Here is a 15906-nt window from a genome sequence, read left to right as displayed (position 1 = left end):
AATGGCAGCTATAAGAGTCGAGGAACATGAAAAGGAAGCAGTGGTTGGGAAGGGTTGTGAGTCAGGGTTGTAGCCTCTCCCCGATGTTATTCAATCTGTATATTGAGCAAGCAGTAAAGGAAACAAAAGAAAAATTTGGAGTAGGCATTAAAATCCATGGAGAAGAAATAAAAACTTTGAGGTTCGCCGATGACATTGTAATTCTGTCAGAGACAACAAAGGACTTGGAAGAGCAGTTGAACGGAATGTACAGCGTCTTGAAAGGAGGGTATAAGATGAACATCAACAAAAACAAAATCAGGATAATGGAATGTAGTCGAATTGAGTTGGATGATGCTGAGGGAACTAGATTAGGAAATGAAACACTTAAAGTAGTAAATGAGTTTTGCTATTTGAGGAGCAAAATAACTGATGACGGTCGAAGTAGAGAGGATATAAAATGTAGGCAGGCAATGGCAAAGAAAGCGTTTCTGAGGAAGAGAAATTTGATAACATAGAGTATAAATTTAAATGTCAGGAAGTCGTTTCTGAAAGTACTTGTATTGAGTGTAGCCATGTATGGAAGTGAAACATGGGCGATAACTAGTTTGGACAAGAAGAGAAGAGAAGCTTTCGAAATGTGGTGCTAGAGAAGAATGATGAAGATTAGATGGGTAGATCATATAACTAATGAGGAGGTATTGAATAAGATTGGGGAGAAGAGGAGCTTGTGGCACAACTTGGCTAGAAGAAGGGATCGTTTGGCAGGACATGTTCTGAGGCATCGAGGGATCACCAATTTAGTATTGGAGGGCAGCGTGAAGGGGAAAAATCGTAGAGGGAGACCAAGAGATGAATACACTAAGCAGATTCAGGAGGATGTAGGTTGTAGTAGGTACTGGGAGATGAAGGAGCTTGCGCAGGATAGATTAGCATGGAGAGTTGCATCAAACCAGTCTCAAGACTGAAGACCACAACAACAACAACAACAACAACAATCACCACACTATTTCAGGATACTTATACTTCCGTAATGATGCCGACCATTTTTCTCATTTGTGTAGCCTGTTGTATAATTAGTTTGTTAATGCTGATAATGTGTATGCAACCGCTGAAATGGTTTTTCTCGTCACGGCGAGCCGAATAAAACATCGTTATTCTTGAGGGCTTCTCGACTGTTTCTAGTTTGCACTGGAAATGTGATGTCCAAGTGTACATACTATAATGTTTCTTATTACGATAATGAAGCTTCATATCTTGGACGCTTTGTACCAAAAGCACAAAGGACTCATGCCTGTGGAAATTGCGCCTTTTCGACTTTTTGCAACAAGTCGTAGAGATACGTCAGCATAACAGGCAGCAAGTTGGTAACCTTGTTTTACTTTCTGGCCTTGCTTCTAGATCATATGGCTTTGTAATATTCCTCACTTCCTAATTCACTATCCTCACGATGAATCGCCTGTTCTTTCTTACGATTTGAAGACAATGTGGGGGGCAGAAGATATAACCCCAGTTACCAATGGGTAACCGATTATTGAAATGTGCATTGTTTGTGACGAAACATAAACAAAACTTAAGAACTGTACAGATATATGTATGTGAAAACTATTATGTACTAACGAAGGAGATGGACCACCATCGCGTTCCAATTTGTGCGGCCGCACTTGAGTCTGTTGAGTTACAAACACTTACCCTGCGCTGCGCCGCGCCGTACCCGCTGTACGCGTCTCAATTTGCGCCTAGCGTAAGTTAGTCATATGCAAACACGTTTCATTCATCCATCTGCACATTTCACCTGTAGGTAATACATCTCTAATGTACCCAGTGACATTCTTCATTATTTTCCGGAAAAAGGCATTATTAAATATGCTCCTGTCAGATCGAGAAGAGCGGAGAGTGCACTTAACTCGATCTTAGCTTCTACTGATCCTGATTGAAACTACTGTACCGCAGATTGTAACGTTTCAGTTTGTTTACGTAGGTGTTTATTTTCCTACGCCGAATCATGACCAAACGTGACTCTCAACAGTCCTGCACCAAGTGTCTAAAGCTTCTACAAATCTCACACGTAAGTGATGCTGACTTAGCGCATTGTCACTTATCTCCTGGTAAATTGCAAAATTTGTATCTGACTGGGGTTAAATACATTTCCCTGGTATTTCCCCTAAACAGTAATAAGTCTGCTGGCTCCTGCAGTTTCACAGACGACACTCTGAAAGTGGAATTAATGTTCTTGCGCTTTGACAAGGCCAGAAACATCAGCACAGCCAGAAAGTGCAAAAGAAAAATGCACGCTCTCAACAATGCATTTCAAGAGGATGGAATTGTATATGGTGATGATGATTCTGCATATCTGCTCCCGCTGTGATGGCAGCATCCGATGTAAACACTTCTGACGCCAATATTGTAGGGGCCTGGGTTGAGACCGCTGCTGTGCCAGGACCACAGTGTGTAGAGTGTTGTGGAGCAGGCCGGACAGATACAACATTAGTGCAATAAGTATTTATTAAGGTAAACCTTAGAAATGTGTACATATCTCTGTGTGCCAGGTAGATGGCAGTGCACCACGTGCCCTCGGGACTTCTGACAATATCTCAGCACTCACTGACAGACGCCGCCCTGTGGCGTCCTGGCCGGGAGCTGTGGCCGAGCGGTTCTAGGCGCTTCAGTCTAGAACCTCGCGACCATTACGGTTGCAGGTTCGAATCCTGCCTCGAGCATGGATGTATGTGGTGTCGTTATGTTAGTTGGGTTTAAGTAGTTCTAAGTCTAGGGGACTGATGACCTCAGGTGTTAAGTCCTATAGTGCTTAGAGCCATTTGATCCATTAGAACTTGCGGCATCCGGCTCAGGTGCACCCGGTGTTGGGTGGGTAGCAGGCTGCGTTGGTGATCAGCATAGCCCGTACAACAAACCTTGCTGCTGAGGATAGTGATTGCGTTTTTACTGTAGCACCCTAACATACACCTAAGTGCTGTACTTGGGTAATATCTCAGCAGCTCTGCACTTTGTAGGGATCAGCAATCTTTACTCTTCTTTACGAAATCAAATTGTGAGGTTAAAATGACATAATGTGGTCTCCACGTTGATTGCATGTTGCTGAGTTTACGATTGAAGCCTCTCGCTCATGAGAGCTGAGGCGGTATTTTCAGGGTTTGTTCTGCTTTCCGCAATGTCAGTATGGTACCTGTTTGTCGTTTTCATAGTGAGACAGGCTGTTGGATCAAAGAAAATCCTTGGCGGGACTTGGTCCAAATGGCTCTCAGCACCATGGGACTTAACATCTGAGGTCATCAGTCTCCTAGAACTTAGAACTACTTAAACCTAACTAACCTAAGGACATCACACACATCCATGCCCGAGGCAGGATTCGCACGTGCGACCGTAGCAGTCACACGGTTCCGGACTGAAGCGCCTAGAACCGCTCGGCCACCGTGGCCGGCTTGGCGGAACTATTCACCACTAAATACAGGAGCGTCATTGAATGTGTATAATATTCCCATTCTGATTATAGTGAAACAGAAGGGCCTTATGTCTTTGCAGAACCTGTACCTGGTGCTGGAACTTTGTACGGGCACTTTGGCGAAGGAGTTCTATGAGCGCCGACCGTTCAGCGAGGCGGACACCCGCGAGGTGATCCGCAAGCTGGCCAGCGCTGTCGCCTATCTACACAGCAATGGTGAGCCGGCTGCGCCTAGCATGTTCGTAAACTATAGCTTTCTAATAGTCTAGACAGGGAGCTCCAAAATATAAGTCTATAATATTTCATTTCAAAATATCCCAGTAAAGATTTCATAATTTTTGGATACTACAACCGGCTTTCTAGAGGGGTACCTTATTGGAGGAAAGCAACATAATCTCATATGACATATCCTTGTGATTCACTGTGCATATTTTCACGTCGAGACACTTCCCTAGTGTCCAGACGATGTGAAAGACTTCCAACGAAAGATTATACAGAGTGTTTGTCATCACAGAATTTAAAGAATACAACGAATTCCCTAAAGGCTTTTGTTGCTGTGTGCTCCCTGCCGTCGTTGGATAAGCAGCTGCAGCAGCAAGTCGTATACTCCTAACTCACTCATTTGTTAAATAGTTTAATTCTTAATTTCTTTGCGTGTTTTTGGTACTTGCATTGTTTACTTCATAAATTTCGGGCGTATTATAGTATTTGAGAGTTGTAGTATCGCGTTTTAGTACCTGAATAGTGTAAAATCGCGTAGTCTCCTTCCGCCGCCGAGTAGTGTGTCAGCAGTGCGCAAGTAGCAGCATTACTGCATTTACTAGGCAATCTTGTATTTTAATAACCGTTTAAATTTTGTGTCGATTTGTTTGCGCTCTCTGTAGATTAGTTCAGACGTTCTTTGCACAACAGTTTTTAGCATGGATAGAGACTGCCACTGCTGTGTTCGGATGCAGGCTGCGTTGGCATCCCTTCGCTCCCAGCTTCAGGCAGTGTTGGCTTCGGTCACACAGCTTGAGGCTGTTGCCAAAGGGCATCACTGTGGGGGTTCGGATGGGGGTTTGTCGGGGATGGCCAGCTCGTCCCACGCATCCCCCGATCGGACTACGACTGTGGTTGCCCGGGATACTGCCCACATTGAGGCTGGTCCCTCACCTATGGTAGAGTGGGAGGTCGTCTCAAGGTGTGGCAGGGGGCGAAAGACATTCCGGAGGGCTGAACGGAAGGCCTCTCCAGTTTGTCTGACGAACCGGTTTCAGGCTCTGTCTCAGGCTGCTTGTCTTGTTCCAGAGGTTGCTCCCCTCAGTCTGCAAGATCCGGGCGGTCGCAGAGGGTGGGCTTACTGGTAGTTGGGAGCTCCAACGTCAGGCGCGTAATGGGGCCCCTTATGGATATGGCAGCAAGAGAGGGGAAGAAAACCAATGTGCACTCCTTGTGCATACCGGGGGGAGTCATTCCAGATGTGGAAAGGGTCCTTCCGGATGCCATGAAGCATACAGTGTGCACCCATCTGCAGGTGGTCGCTCATGTCGGCACCAATGATGTGTGTCGCTATGGATCGGAGGAACTCCTCTCTAGCTTCCGGCTGCTATCTGATTTGGTGAAGACTGCCAGTCTCGCTAGCGGGATGAAAGCAGAGCGCACCATCTGCTGCATCGTCAACAGGACTGACTGCGGACCTTTGGTACAGAGCCGAGTGGAGGGTCTGAATCAGAGGCTGAGACGGTTCTGCGACCGTGTGGGCTGCAGATTCCTCGACTTGCGCCATAGGGTAGTGGGGTTTCGGGTTCCGCTGGATAGGTCAGGAGTCCACTACACGCAACAAGCGGCTACACGGGTATCAGGGGTTGTGTGGCGTGGGCTGGGCGGTTTTTTAGGTTAGATGGCCTCGGGCAAGTACAGAAAGGGCAACAGCCTCAACGGGTGCGGGGCAAAGTCAGGACATGCGGGGACCAAGCAGCAATCGGTATTGTAATTGTAAACTGTCGAAGCTGCGTTGGTAAAGTACCGGAACTTCAAGCGCTGATAGAAAGCACCGAAGCTGGAATCGTTATAGGTACAGAGAGCTGGCTGAAGCCAGAGATAAGTTCTGCCGAAATTTTTTCAAAGGTACAGACGGTGTTTAGAAAGGATAGATTGCACGCAACCGGTGGTGGAGTGTTCGTCGCCGTTAGTAGTAGTTTATCCTGTAGTGAAGCAGAAGTGGATAGTTCCTGTGAATTATTAAGGGTGGAGGTTACTCTCAACAACCGAGCTAGGTTAATAATTGGCTCCTTTTACCGACCACCCGACTCAAAAGCATTAGTGGCAGAACAACTGAGAGAAAATTTGGAATACATTTCACATAAATTTTCTCAACATGTTATAGTCTTAGGTGGAGATTTCAATTTACCAGATATAAACTGTGGCATTCAGATGTTTAGGACAGGTGGTAGGGACAGAGCATCGAGTGACATTATACTGAGTGCACTATCCGAAAATTACGTCGAGCAATTAAACAGAGAACCGACTCGTGGAGATAACATCTTGGACCTACTGATAACAAACAGACCCGAACTTTTCGACTCTGTATGTGCAGAACAGGGAATCAGTGATCATAAGACCGTTGCAGCATCCCTGAATATGGAAGTTAATAGGAATATAAAAACATGGAGGAATGTTTATCTGTTTAGCAAGAGTAATAGAAGGCAGATTTCAGACTACGTAACAGATCTAAACGAATATTTCTGTTCCGACACTGACCATGTTGCGTGTTTATGGAAAAAGTGCAAGGCAATCGTAAAATGCGTTTTAGACAGGACGTGCCGAGTAAAACTGTGAGGGCCGGGAAAAACCCACCGTGGTACAACAACAAAGTTGGGGAACTACTGCGAAAGCTAAGAGAGCTTCACTCCAAGTTTAAACGCAGCCAAAACCTCTCAGACAAACAGAAGCTAAACGATGTCAAAGTTAGTGTAAGGAGGGATATGCGTGAAGCGTTCAGTGAATTCCAAAGTAAAATTCTATGTACCGACTTGACAGAAAATCCTAGGAAGTTCTGGTCTTACGTTAAATCAGTAAGTGGCTCGAAACAGCATATCCAGACACTCCGGGATGGTGATGATATTGAAACAGAGGATGACACGCTTAAAGCTGAAATACTAAACACCTTTTTCCAAAGCTGTTTCACAGAGGAAGACCGCACTGCAGTTCCTTCTCTAAATCCTCGCACAAATGAAAAAATGGCTGACATCGAAATAAGTGTCCAAGGAATAGAAAAGCAACTGGAATCACTCAACAGAAGAAAGTCCACTGGACCTGATGGGATACCAGTTCGATTCTACACAGAGTACGCGAAAGAACTTGCCCCCCTTCTAACAGCCGTGTACCGCAAGTCTCTAGAAGAACGGAAGGTTCCAAATGATTGGAAAAGAGCACAGGTAGTCCCAGTCTTCAAGAAGAGTCGTCGAGCAGATGCGCAAAACTATAGACCTATATCTCTGACGTCGATCTGTTGTAGAATTTTAGAACATGTTTTTTGCTCGAGTATCATGTCGTTTTTGGAAACCCAGAATCTACACTGTAGGAATCAACATGGATTCCGGAAACAGCGATCGTGTGAGACCCAACGCGCTTTATTTGTTCATGAGCCCCAGAAAATATTAGATGCAGGCTCCCAGGTAGATGCTATTTTTCTTGACTTCCGGAAGGCGTTCGATACAGTTCCTCACTGTCGCCTGTTAAACAAAGTAAGAGCCTACGGAATATCAGACCAGCTGTGTGGCTGGATTGAAGAGTTTTTAGGAAACAGAACACAGCATGTTGTTATCAATGGAGAGACGTCTACAGACGTTAAAGTAACCTCTGGCGTGCCACAGGGGAGTGTTATGGGACCATTGCTTTTCACAATATATATATATATATATATATATATATATATATATATATATATATATATATATGACCTAGTAGATAGTGTCGGAAGTTCCTTGCGGCTTTTCGCGGATGATGCTGTAGTACACAGAGAAGTTGGAGCAAAATGCAGGAAGATCTGCAGCGGATAGGCACTTGGTGCAGGGAGTGGCAACTGACCCTTAACATAGACAAATGTAATGTATAGCGAAAACATAGAAAGAAGGATCCTTTATTGTATGATTATATGATAGCGGAACAAACACTGGTAGCAGTTACTTCTGTAAAATATCTGGGAGTATGCGTGCGGAACGATTTGAAGTGGAATGATCATATAAAATCAATTGTTAGTAAGGCGGGTACCAGGTTGAGATTCATTGGGAGAGTCCTTAGAAAATGTAGTCCATCAACAAAGGAGGTGGCTTACAAAACACCTGTTCGACCTATACTTGAGTATTGCTCATCAGTGTGGAATCCGTACCAGATCGGGTTGACGGAGGAGATAGAGAAGATCCAAAGAAGAGCGGCGCATTTCGTCACAGGGTTATTTGGTAACCGTGATAGCGTTAGAGAGATGTTTAACAAACTCAAGTGGCTGACTCTGCAAGAGAGGCGCTCTGCATCGCGGTGTAGCTTGCTCGCCAGGTTTCGAGAGGGTGCGTTTATTGATGAGGTATCAAATATATTGCTTCCCCCTGCTTATACCTCCCGAGGAGATCACGAATGTAAAATTAGAGAGATTAGAGCGCGCACGGAAGCTTTCAGACAGTCGTTCTTCCCGCGAACCATACGCGACTGGAACAGGAAAGGGAGGTAATGACAGTGGCACCCAAAGTGCCCTTCGCCACACACCATTGGGTAGCTTGCGGAGTATAGGTGTAGATGTAGATGTAGATGTAGATATTGTTCCCAAAGATATTCTGACATGTAGCGTAAATTGTAAATACGGATGTATTTAGCAAATAGCGTGAGTGTTACTTGAAACCTGACTTCTGTACATCTGTAGTGCATTAATATGATGAATGTAAATAAATGTTGTCAACTACTTTGTTTATAATCATTTACATCAAGTTTATTTAATTGTTGAATGGCAATGTTTCATTTTTTTTATTTATTCCATATCCATGACGACTATTTCAGTTAGGGTCTGTGGAAGGAACATCAGTGTGTCTCATTCTTTTCACGAATACATATTACAAGTTCTTGTTTTATGACTTGTTCTACATCCTTAAGGGTCTCTTCATTACGGCGCTATGTAAAGAAAATTGCATCCAATCTCATTTATTTCTATGCTTTATTACTCTCCAGATGGCTGTATGGTGCAACTCTATTAGTTCTACATCTCTCCTCGCTGAATGAATTGCATATGGTTTCATAAAGAAGAGCTTGTGTCGTATCAGATTCAATCACTTTTTTTTAAATTTGTTACTACAATAGGTGTACTGGCAAACTCCTGCATATCTTGCTTCTGCTTCATACCCGTAGGAATGTTTTTTACTTTTCCCACTTTTTAGTCCATGTGGGGTTTTCTCGTTCCTCTTCCCAGCTATCTTCTTCTGCCTTCATTCCTTCGTCTAACAACATTTTAACACAATTTCATTTCAGTTGTATTTGTTTTACAAACAGATGCTCTTTCCTTATTCTTCCAAGAAATAATACCTTCTTAATTATTCCTCCACTTGCAGTTCTAAAAATTCTTGGCCATCTTGAAATCTCGCATCCGATGTATTTAATAATTCCACCCCCACAATAATGTTGATGTTGTCCTGTTTGTACTGCTGGCATTTCAATGCCATGATTACTTATCTATTCACTAGTTTGGTCAACATGCTGTTTACACCCGAACTTAGTCACTAACAATACTACTTAGCCTTCCTTCTCTGTCGACTGCTCCTAAAACGATTCAGACTTTGCCATTATTTCACTACCTGTGTGAGTTGAACACCCCTGTTTTAGTGCTCCAAACTTTGCTCTCACAAAACCGTTGACAGTCTTCCACTTTCCCTCTTGCATATTCTCTTTTTCACGCGTTCCTGTTCAAATCTTCATTTACCCACAGATCATTTTTCCCTTCTAGCATTTCAGTGTCTAATGGTCACTTCTTTCTTGTCTCTTCCAAAATCTTCACATCATTATCCAAACTCTTTCTACACTCCAACTTTTTGTATGATAGTTCCCTTTATTCTGCTCCTTTATCTGATATATCTCCTTACCCTAATTTTTCCTATATTCCTTGTTATCCGTGGTAAGATTCCTGATTCTTTCGTGGAAGTGTAAGGTTCTCATGCATGGTGTGGCACACTCCTCATTACAAATTCTATAGTTTTTTCCCACTTCTTCACCTCCTTCCCCTACGATTATAATAGCGTTCTACTCATTCTAGAAACTGTCTTCCATCTGATTGTAGCTGCTATGCTATTGCAGCTGCCCTACTATGCCTCCACTCCTCACTTCATTAATTAGTTCCTCATCACTGTCTTCATCAATTATTTTAGCACTTTCTTCATTATAACCCCGTTTATTCACGATGACATAAGTATATTTCACCTCATGGCTCTTCATCAGGTATTAGTCCACTTACATGCATTTCATCTACCACTTGTAGACTGCGAGTGTCATTCGATCTCTCCATAGCTAATTCACTTATTGTTTCCACATCGATCACATCATTTTTATCATAACCCATTTTGATTAGGTGCCACACCATGGCCTGTACCATATGGTTTTCCTGATTCAATTTATATTATGGTATATTTCAAACATTATTAGCATGTTCTAAGAATAGAGAAGCGCCTCCTTCTCATACGTCAAATTTCCGCCCAATTCCTGTTTTTCTAAACTTCTGATTTCAATCTCACCAATGTTCATCCTTTTTTCTTCCACCATTCACACCCTGTTATTCACCTCTTAACTCTTTCTGTTTCTGCACTCATCATTTCAATCATTTCTTCTAACAGTGACATCCCTTGTGTTGTTTTTTAAAAGGGCATCCTTCCATGGCCTTCCTCTACATTTCTCTTTGTATTCATATTGCAGTACTAACTACGCCTACAAATGACAATTTAGACAGTACAACTGTCCACCTACAGGACAGGACATCACTGTCACAGTTCTTTGTTTTTCCACCACTGCCGTATCTCCTCAAGCCATAAGATGTAAACGGACTACCGACTCTCGTATTAACTTTTGAATATTCTCTACATCTTCCTCTGAATTCTCCACGTTCTCTCATGATACTCATAGCTTCAATGGTCTCCTTCCTGTTCACAAGGGTTTTCCATGGAATTCCTTTCCTAAAATGTAATAATGATATCCATTATTGCAGACTTCGTTTTGGAAAAGCATGATTTGAACACAGCTGCTTTGTAATTTTATTAAATAATCAGTTGCGGTCAGCAATGGGTCACCCTCAGGTGTCTATATACCTACATGAAAAACACAGAAATTTAGGCACATTAAGAATTACAAAAACAGTCATAATTATACTAATCAACATTCGTGACCTATTGAATACGCACAATAAACTATTAACTAGATCCAAGCAAATCGTAACTTATAACATCCATCATGCCCTAAACCAACACGTAAAATCCAAAAATAATACTGCAGTACATACAGCACAAAGCAGGTAATGTGGTGAAGCACACGTCAACACTGACGAGTCCTGTAATCTTCAATCATGAAAACACTGTCAAACATGATAGAATCATAACCAAAGATAGGGAGTGTAGTGTAATTAGGAGCACACGATTTTTTCCTGGTCTGCATTAAAATCTAGTACCTCATTTTAAAATCACATGAAGGAATGCTCATTAACAACTGGGTAGTGTAATTAGGAGCACATGATTTTTTCCTGGCCTGCATTAAAATCTAGTAACTCATTTTAAAGTCACATGAAGGAATGCTCATTAACAACTACCATAAGCAGTTTCTGAAATTTCTACTATTTTTGTTGCTATGAGACATTAGGTTGTTTTCGTGCAGCGTTTGTAAGTATTACGAGTTCTACATACTAATTTTTATATAATACATAACAGCTGTTTGTAGAATATTGGTAATTCTTTCATTATACAAAGTTATTGTCAGTGAAATTCCATATATTTTTACAATTAGTTATGTGAAGTCTGGACAGTTAAGCCATACTTCGTCGCTTGTGCACTATCTACTACCTAAAATGGAAAAAGGCCCTCTACCATTAAGACCTGATAAGTGCAAATGAACTGAGTTTCTTTAATGTGTGAACGACTGTATCTGTCTCGAAAATCGAAATTTGTGTAGTCACCAATACCATCTTTTTAAAAATGTTTTAAACTTCTTATTAGTTTTCGATACTACTTTTTCTAAATTTGATTTCTTTTAATAATTATTGACGTGGAATAGAGCAATAATGTAAGGCATAGACTATTAAATGTGCTACTGACAAACATTTTCTCAACTGTAACACTTTTAAATTTGAATAAAATATTTGATCGTACGTACAGCACCATGTTATACCTTTGAAAAATGTTTCACGCTTGGAAAGACCTTACTTTTTTGGAGTAATTTTCGTAGTTTCAGAAAGAATCTCTTATACATATAGAATGAAAGCTATCATTTCAAAACTGAGTAAGAAAATATATTCAACTTCCGTTACAGCCCTGGCTAGTGGGGAAAGTCTGAAAAATGTTCGAATGTGCCTTTCGCGGGCAAGTGCTCTACCAACTGAGCTACCCAAGCACGTCTCACTCCCCGTCCTCACAGCTTTACTTCTGCCAGTACCTGTCTCCTAGCTTCCAAACTTTACAGAAGCTCTTCTGCGAACCTTACATAACTAGCACTCCTGAAAGAAAGGATATTGCAGAGACATGGCTTAGCCACAGCCTAGGGGATGTTTCTAGAATGAGATTTTCACTCTGCAGCGTAGTGTGCGCTGATATGAAATTTCCTGGCAGATTAAAACCGTGTGACGCACCGAGACTCGAACTCGGGACCTTTGCCTTTCGCGGGCAAGTGCTTTACCGACTGAGCTACCCAAGCACGACTCACACCCCGTACTCACGGCTTTACTTCTGCCAGTACCTTGTCTCCTACCTTCCAAACTTTACAGAAGCTCTCCTGCGAACTTTGCAGAACTAATCTCCCAGGAAGTTTTGTATCAGCGCACACTCCGCTGTAGAGTGAAAATTTCATTCTAGAAACATCCCCCAGGCTGTGGCTAAGCCATGTCTCAGCAATATCCTTTCTTTCGGGAGTGCTAGTTCTGCAAGGTTCGCAGGAGAGCTTCTGTAAAGTTTGGAAGGTAGGAGACGAGGTACTGGTAGAAGTGAAGCCGTAAGGACCGGTCATGAGTCATGCTTGGGTAGCTCAGTCGGTAGAGCACTTGCCCGCGAAAGGCAAAGGTCCCGAGTTCGAGTCTCGGTCGAGCACACAGTTTTAATCTGCCAGGAAGTTTCATATCAGCGCACACTCCGCTGCAGAGTGAAAATTTCACTCTAGGTAGCTGGATGCTTAGAAGAAATGACAGCTGCTCTATAGACTGCCTGACTTAACAGTCATAAAAACACGAAGTTACACCTTTTAACATCTCGTAAATAGTATGACATATGCGTAATTCAAGAAATACGCTGCTGGCAAAACCCAGAAATAGCTTAACACTTAACTTGCCGCTCTGCAGATGTGTAAAAGGCGACAGCTGGAGTCCGACTGTCTAGCTTACTAAACTGGCTGGATCTTTAAAAGAAACAAATTAATAACTACTGCACTGCAGACTGCCTGGATTTACACTTACAGTTACATAAAGAGAGATTAGATTTCTTAAATAGAAAAAAAACGAAATTTAAGAAACACTTTTTTTTAAAATACAGAAAAAGCTAAATAGGTAACTTGCCACTGTGCAGGTGTTTACTAGACAACAGTTGGAGCTTGAATGATCATACACATCGAAAAGACTTTTTTGTAGTATTTAAATTTAATCTTCATTAAAAAGTTAATTAAGGACACGTGTTCATTTGTAGATTACGAGAATACAGGAATTTCGCACCTCTAGCGCTTATGCAATAGTATAGGTTTTAATGCAGCTGAATTCTGTAGCCGTACACATGCTATCTCACATACATGAGTATGTGTGTTTCTGTTTTCAAAGTATTCTAATATGAACCATTGCATAACGAATAATTTTTTTAATACAAGTTACATCAATTATTTCAATAGCAGTCTTATTTGCCTTCCTTCCTCATTAAATATTTATAGTTCCTCTCACAATATTCGTACCACTTGATTATGCTTAGAAAATTTCTGGTTTATGAGTTACATCTCGTAAGTACATGTTTGTATCATTATTCAATATTATTGTTTTTTTTCTTTCAAAGTCAAAGCATTATTGCGACCTTAATGAGATCAGTTCAATTAATTAATAGAATTAATTTTGTATATTCATTTATAGTTATCTTTTCTTCAACACTGAGGCTTAAAGTGTGCTATACAACTAGTTTCTATTTAATGGACCATTTATGCCTGACTTACTATAATTTTCCACTTTACAACAATAATTTCTGTTTTCTTTTCAACGATGCTACTAGAATCTTCTACTTATTACTAAAAGAGGCTGTAATGACCTATCTATGTGGAAACCATTTGATATTGATGTAATCCATTACTCTTAAACTTTTCAGAAAATATTTAATTTGTGTTTGGTATTCAGTAAACGTTACATTCCTTCAGTGTCAAAAGCCCATGAAATAACTCAACTATAAATTGCTTGGACATTCTTCCAAATTAGCCATTCATGTAGCCCACTCTTAAGTTAATTAATTATGGCCAAATAACAATAAGCTTTATTATTTATCTTATATCTCAGCTAATATGTCTGATAAAATTATACAAAACCAGTCATATTATCATTCAGAACATTGTACAAATTCCCTTTGTACAAAACCTGTGCCACATTAATGTTACAACCCTGTAAAAAACAGTGCACGGCCTTACCCGATGTCATCATTTAATAAATGAAACCTACAGAATCCCTCTGTTGAATACACGAGATTTTGTTCCAGTAATCTTAGTCCATAATTTTTCTTTAGGTTGAAACTGTCAATAATTTAGAAGTGTAATGTTCATCTATACACTTATCAGGTGCATGACACCTTCAGTACCTTGGAGAATATCTCTCAAAACAGGATGCTCCCAGGAAATGTTCTCTTTCCTCCAACATTGCCAATGCTAACGTTATCATTAATGGTGGACTCTTTTATGTGAGCAAAATTCCAACCAGAAAATTAGTACTTCTTTGTAGCAAGATAACAGTACTTCCCTGCATAGAGGACAAAGGGTAGGAGGACTATAGTAATTATTACCAATAAATTTCTGCTTTCTTGTAGCATGGAAAGAAAAGCGTGTTCCTTGCATAGAAGGTGAACGGTGTTAAGAATATAGTAATTATCAGTTCACATTTCATGAGTGCACACATCTTCATATTTCTTTATTAGACACCTTTAAAAGTGCTGACACCAAATAGTTATCATAACATGCAAAATATGTACCAGGCCCTAGTAGGGGTGGAAAGGGTTCTATGACCTTAGTATATTTATATAAGTAGTTATACATACAATTCCATATAATTACATAAAAATTCAACTTCTAGTCCATTTTCTGCTACTAAGCATTACTGCTCTCCACATTATGACTACACATTCAGATTTTTTCTGTCTCATCATTCCATACAGTTAACAGAAAAACACGTTTTAGCGAGTGACTTTCTACGACATACTATTAAATGTTGCCTTGTGAAACATTTATTCCTACCAAGTGCTCATCCATAGTTTGAAGTTGCTGGAAATACCTCAACGCCCAAAGAATTGAATAGATTTCCATAATATTTGTTGTTTGCATATTCACATGCATACTAAATATTCGTTAGTTTTTTTATTGACTAGTGGCATCACCTTGTGATACAAAACACTGCTAATGGCAAAGTGTGTTTCATATAATGGATTGAATATTTCTGCTACTTTCTTGCACTTTATAGTATGTCTATGAGTTTTAAACAGAAACCGAACTCCCACTTTGTGTTGTACTGGATTCCCATCTACCCCCGATTGATTAACCATTCCGCAGTATCAGCTGTCTGTGCTTCTATGTCTCTTTCATGTAGAATCCTAACTTCCCAGTTTACCATTTCAGGTGTGGTTCTACTTCAGGCCACTACCCTAGGATCTTCTTACCAGCGAGTTTCGCTGTTGTACGCGGCAGTTCATTCTACCTGCTTAAAATGTTTACAATAAGTTGTGCAATAACTTCTACACAGATGATCTGGTCCACACATAAGCCTTCCTGCTGCATATTCTTGTGGATGGTGTCTGTAAATTAATGTATTGTTTATAGTTTCACATGCTAAAATCCTTTAAATTCTGTTACATTAAAGTGTGATCCATTACTGAACAACAATATTTTTAGGTTACGCCACATACTGAAATAATGGTCTCTTAATTTGTATATTATTATATTAGCAGCAGTTCTTTTCACAGGATACAGTTTTAGTAATTTAAACCAACATTCTACTATCACAAAGACGTATGTCGATTCTCCCCAGCAGACCA

At 40.9% G+C, this 15906-nt stretch overlaps 1 protein-coding gene across 1 annotated transcript in view; it reads left to right on the top strand.

The window, feature by feature from the left end:
- Positions 1-15906, top strand: part of LOC126355456 (serine/threonine-protein kinase 33-like) — a 93745-nt gene that overhangs the window by 32423 nt on the left and 45416 nt on the right. The window contains exon 4 of the mRNA XM_050005771.1: positions 3523-3658. Within this exon, the coding sequence (XP_049861728.1) occupies positions 3523-3658 (136 nt within the window). The remainder of the gene's footprint in view (positions 1-3522; positions 3659-15906) is intronic.

This window comes from Schistocerca gregaria, chromosome 3 (genome assembly GCF_023897955.1).
Source record: "Schistocerca gregaria isolate iqSchGreg1 chromosome 3, iqSchGreg1.2, whole genome shotgun sequence".
Classification (NCBI taxonomy): Eukaryota; Metazoa; Arthropoda; class Insecta; order Orthoptera; family Acrididae; genus Schistocerca; species Schistocerca gregaria.
This window is presented reverse-complemented; position numbering and strand designations above follow the sequence as displayed.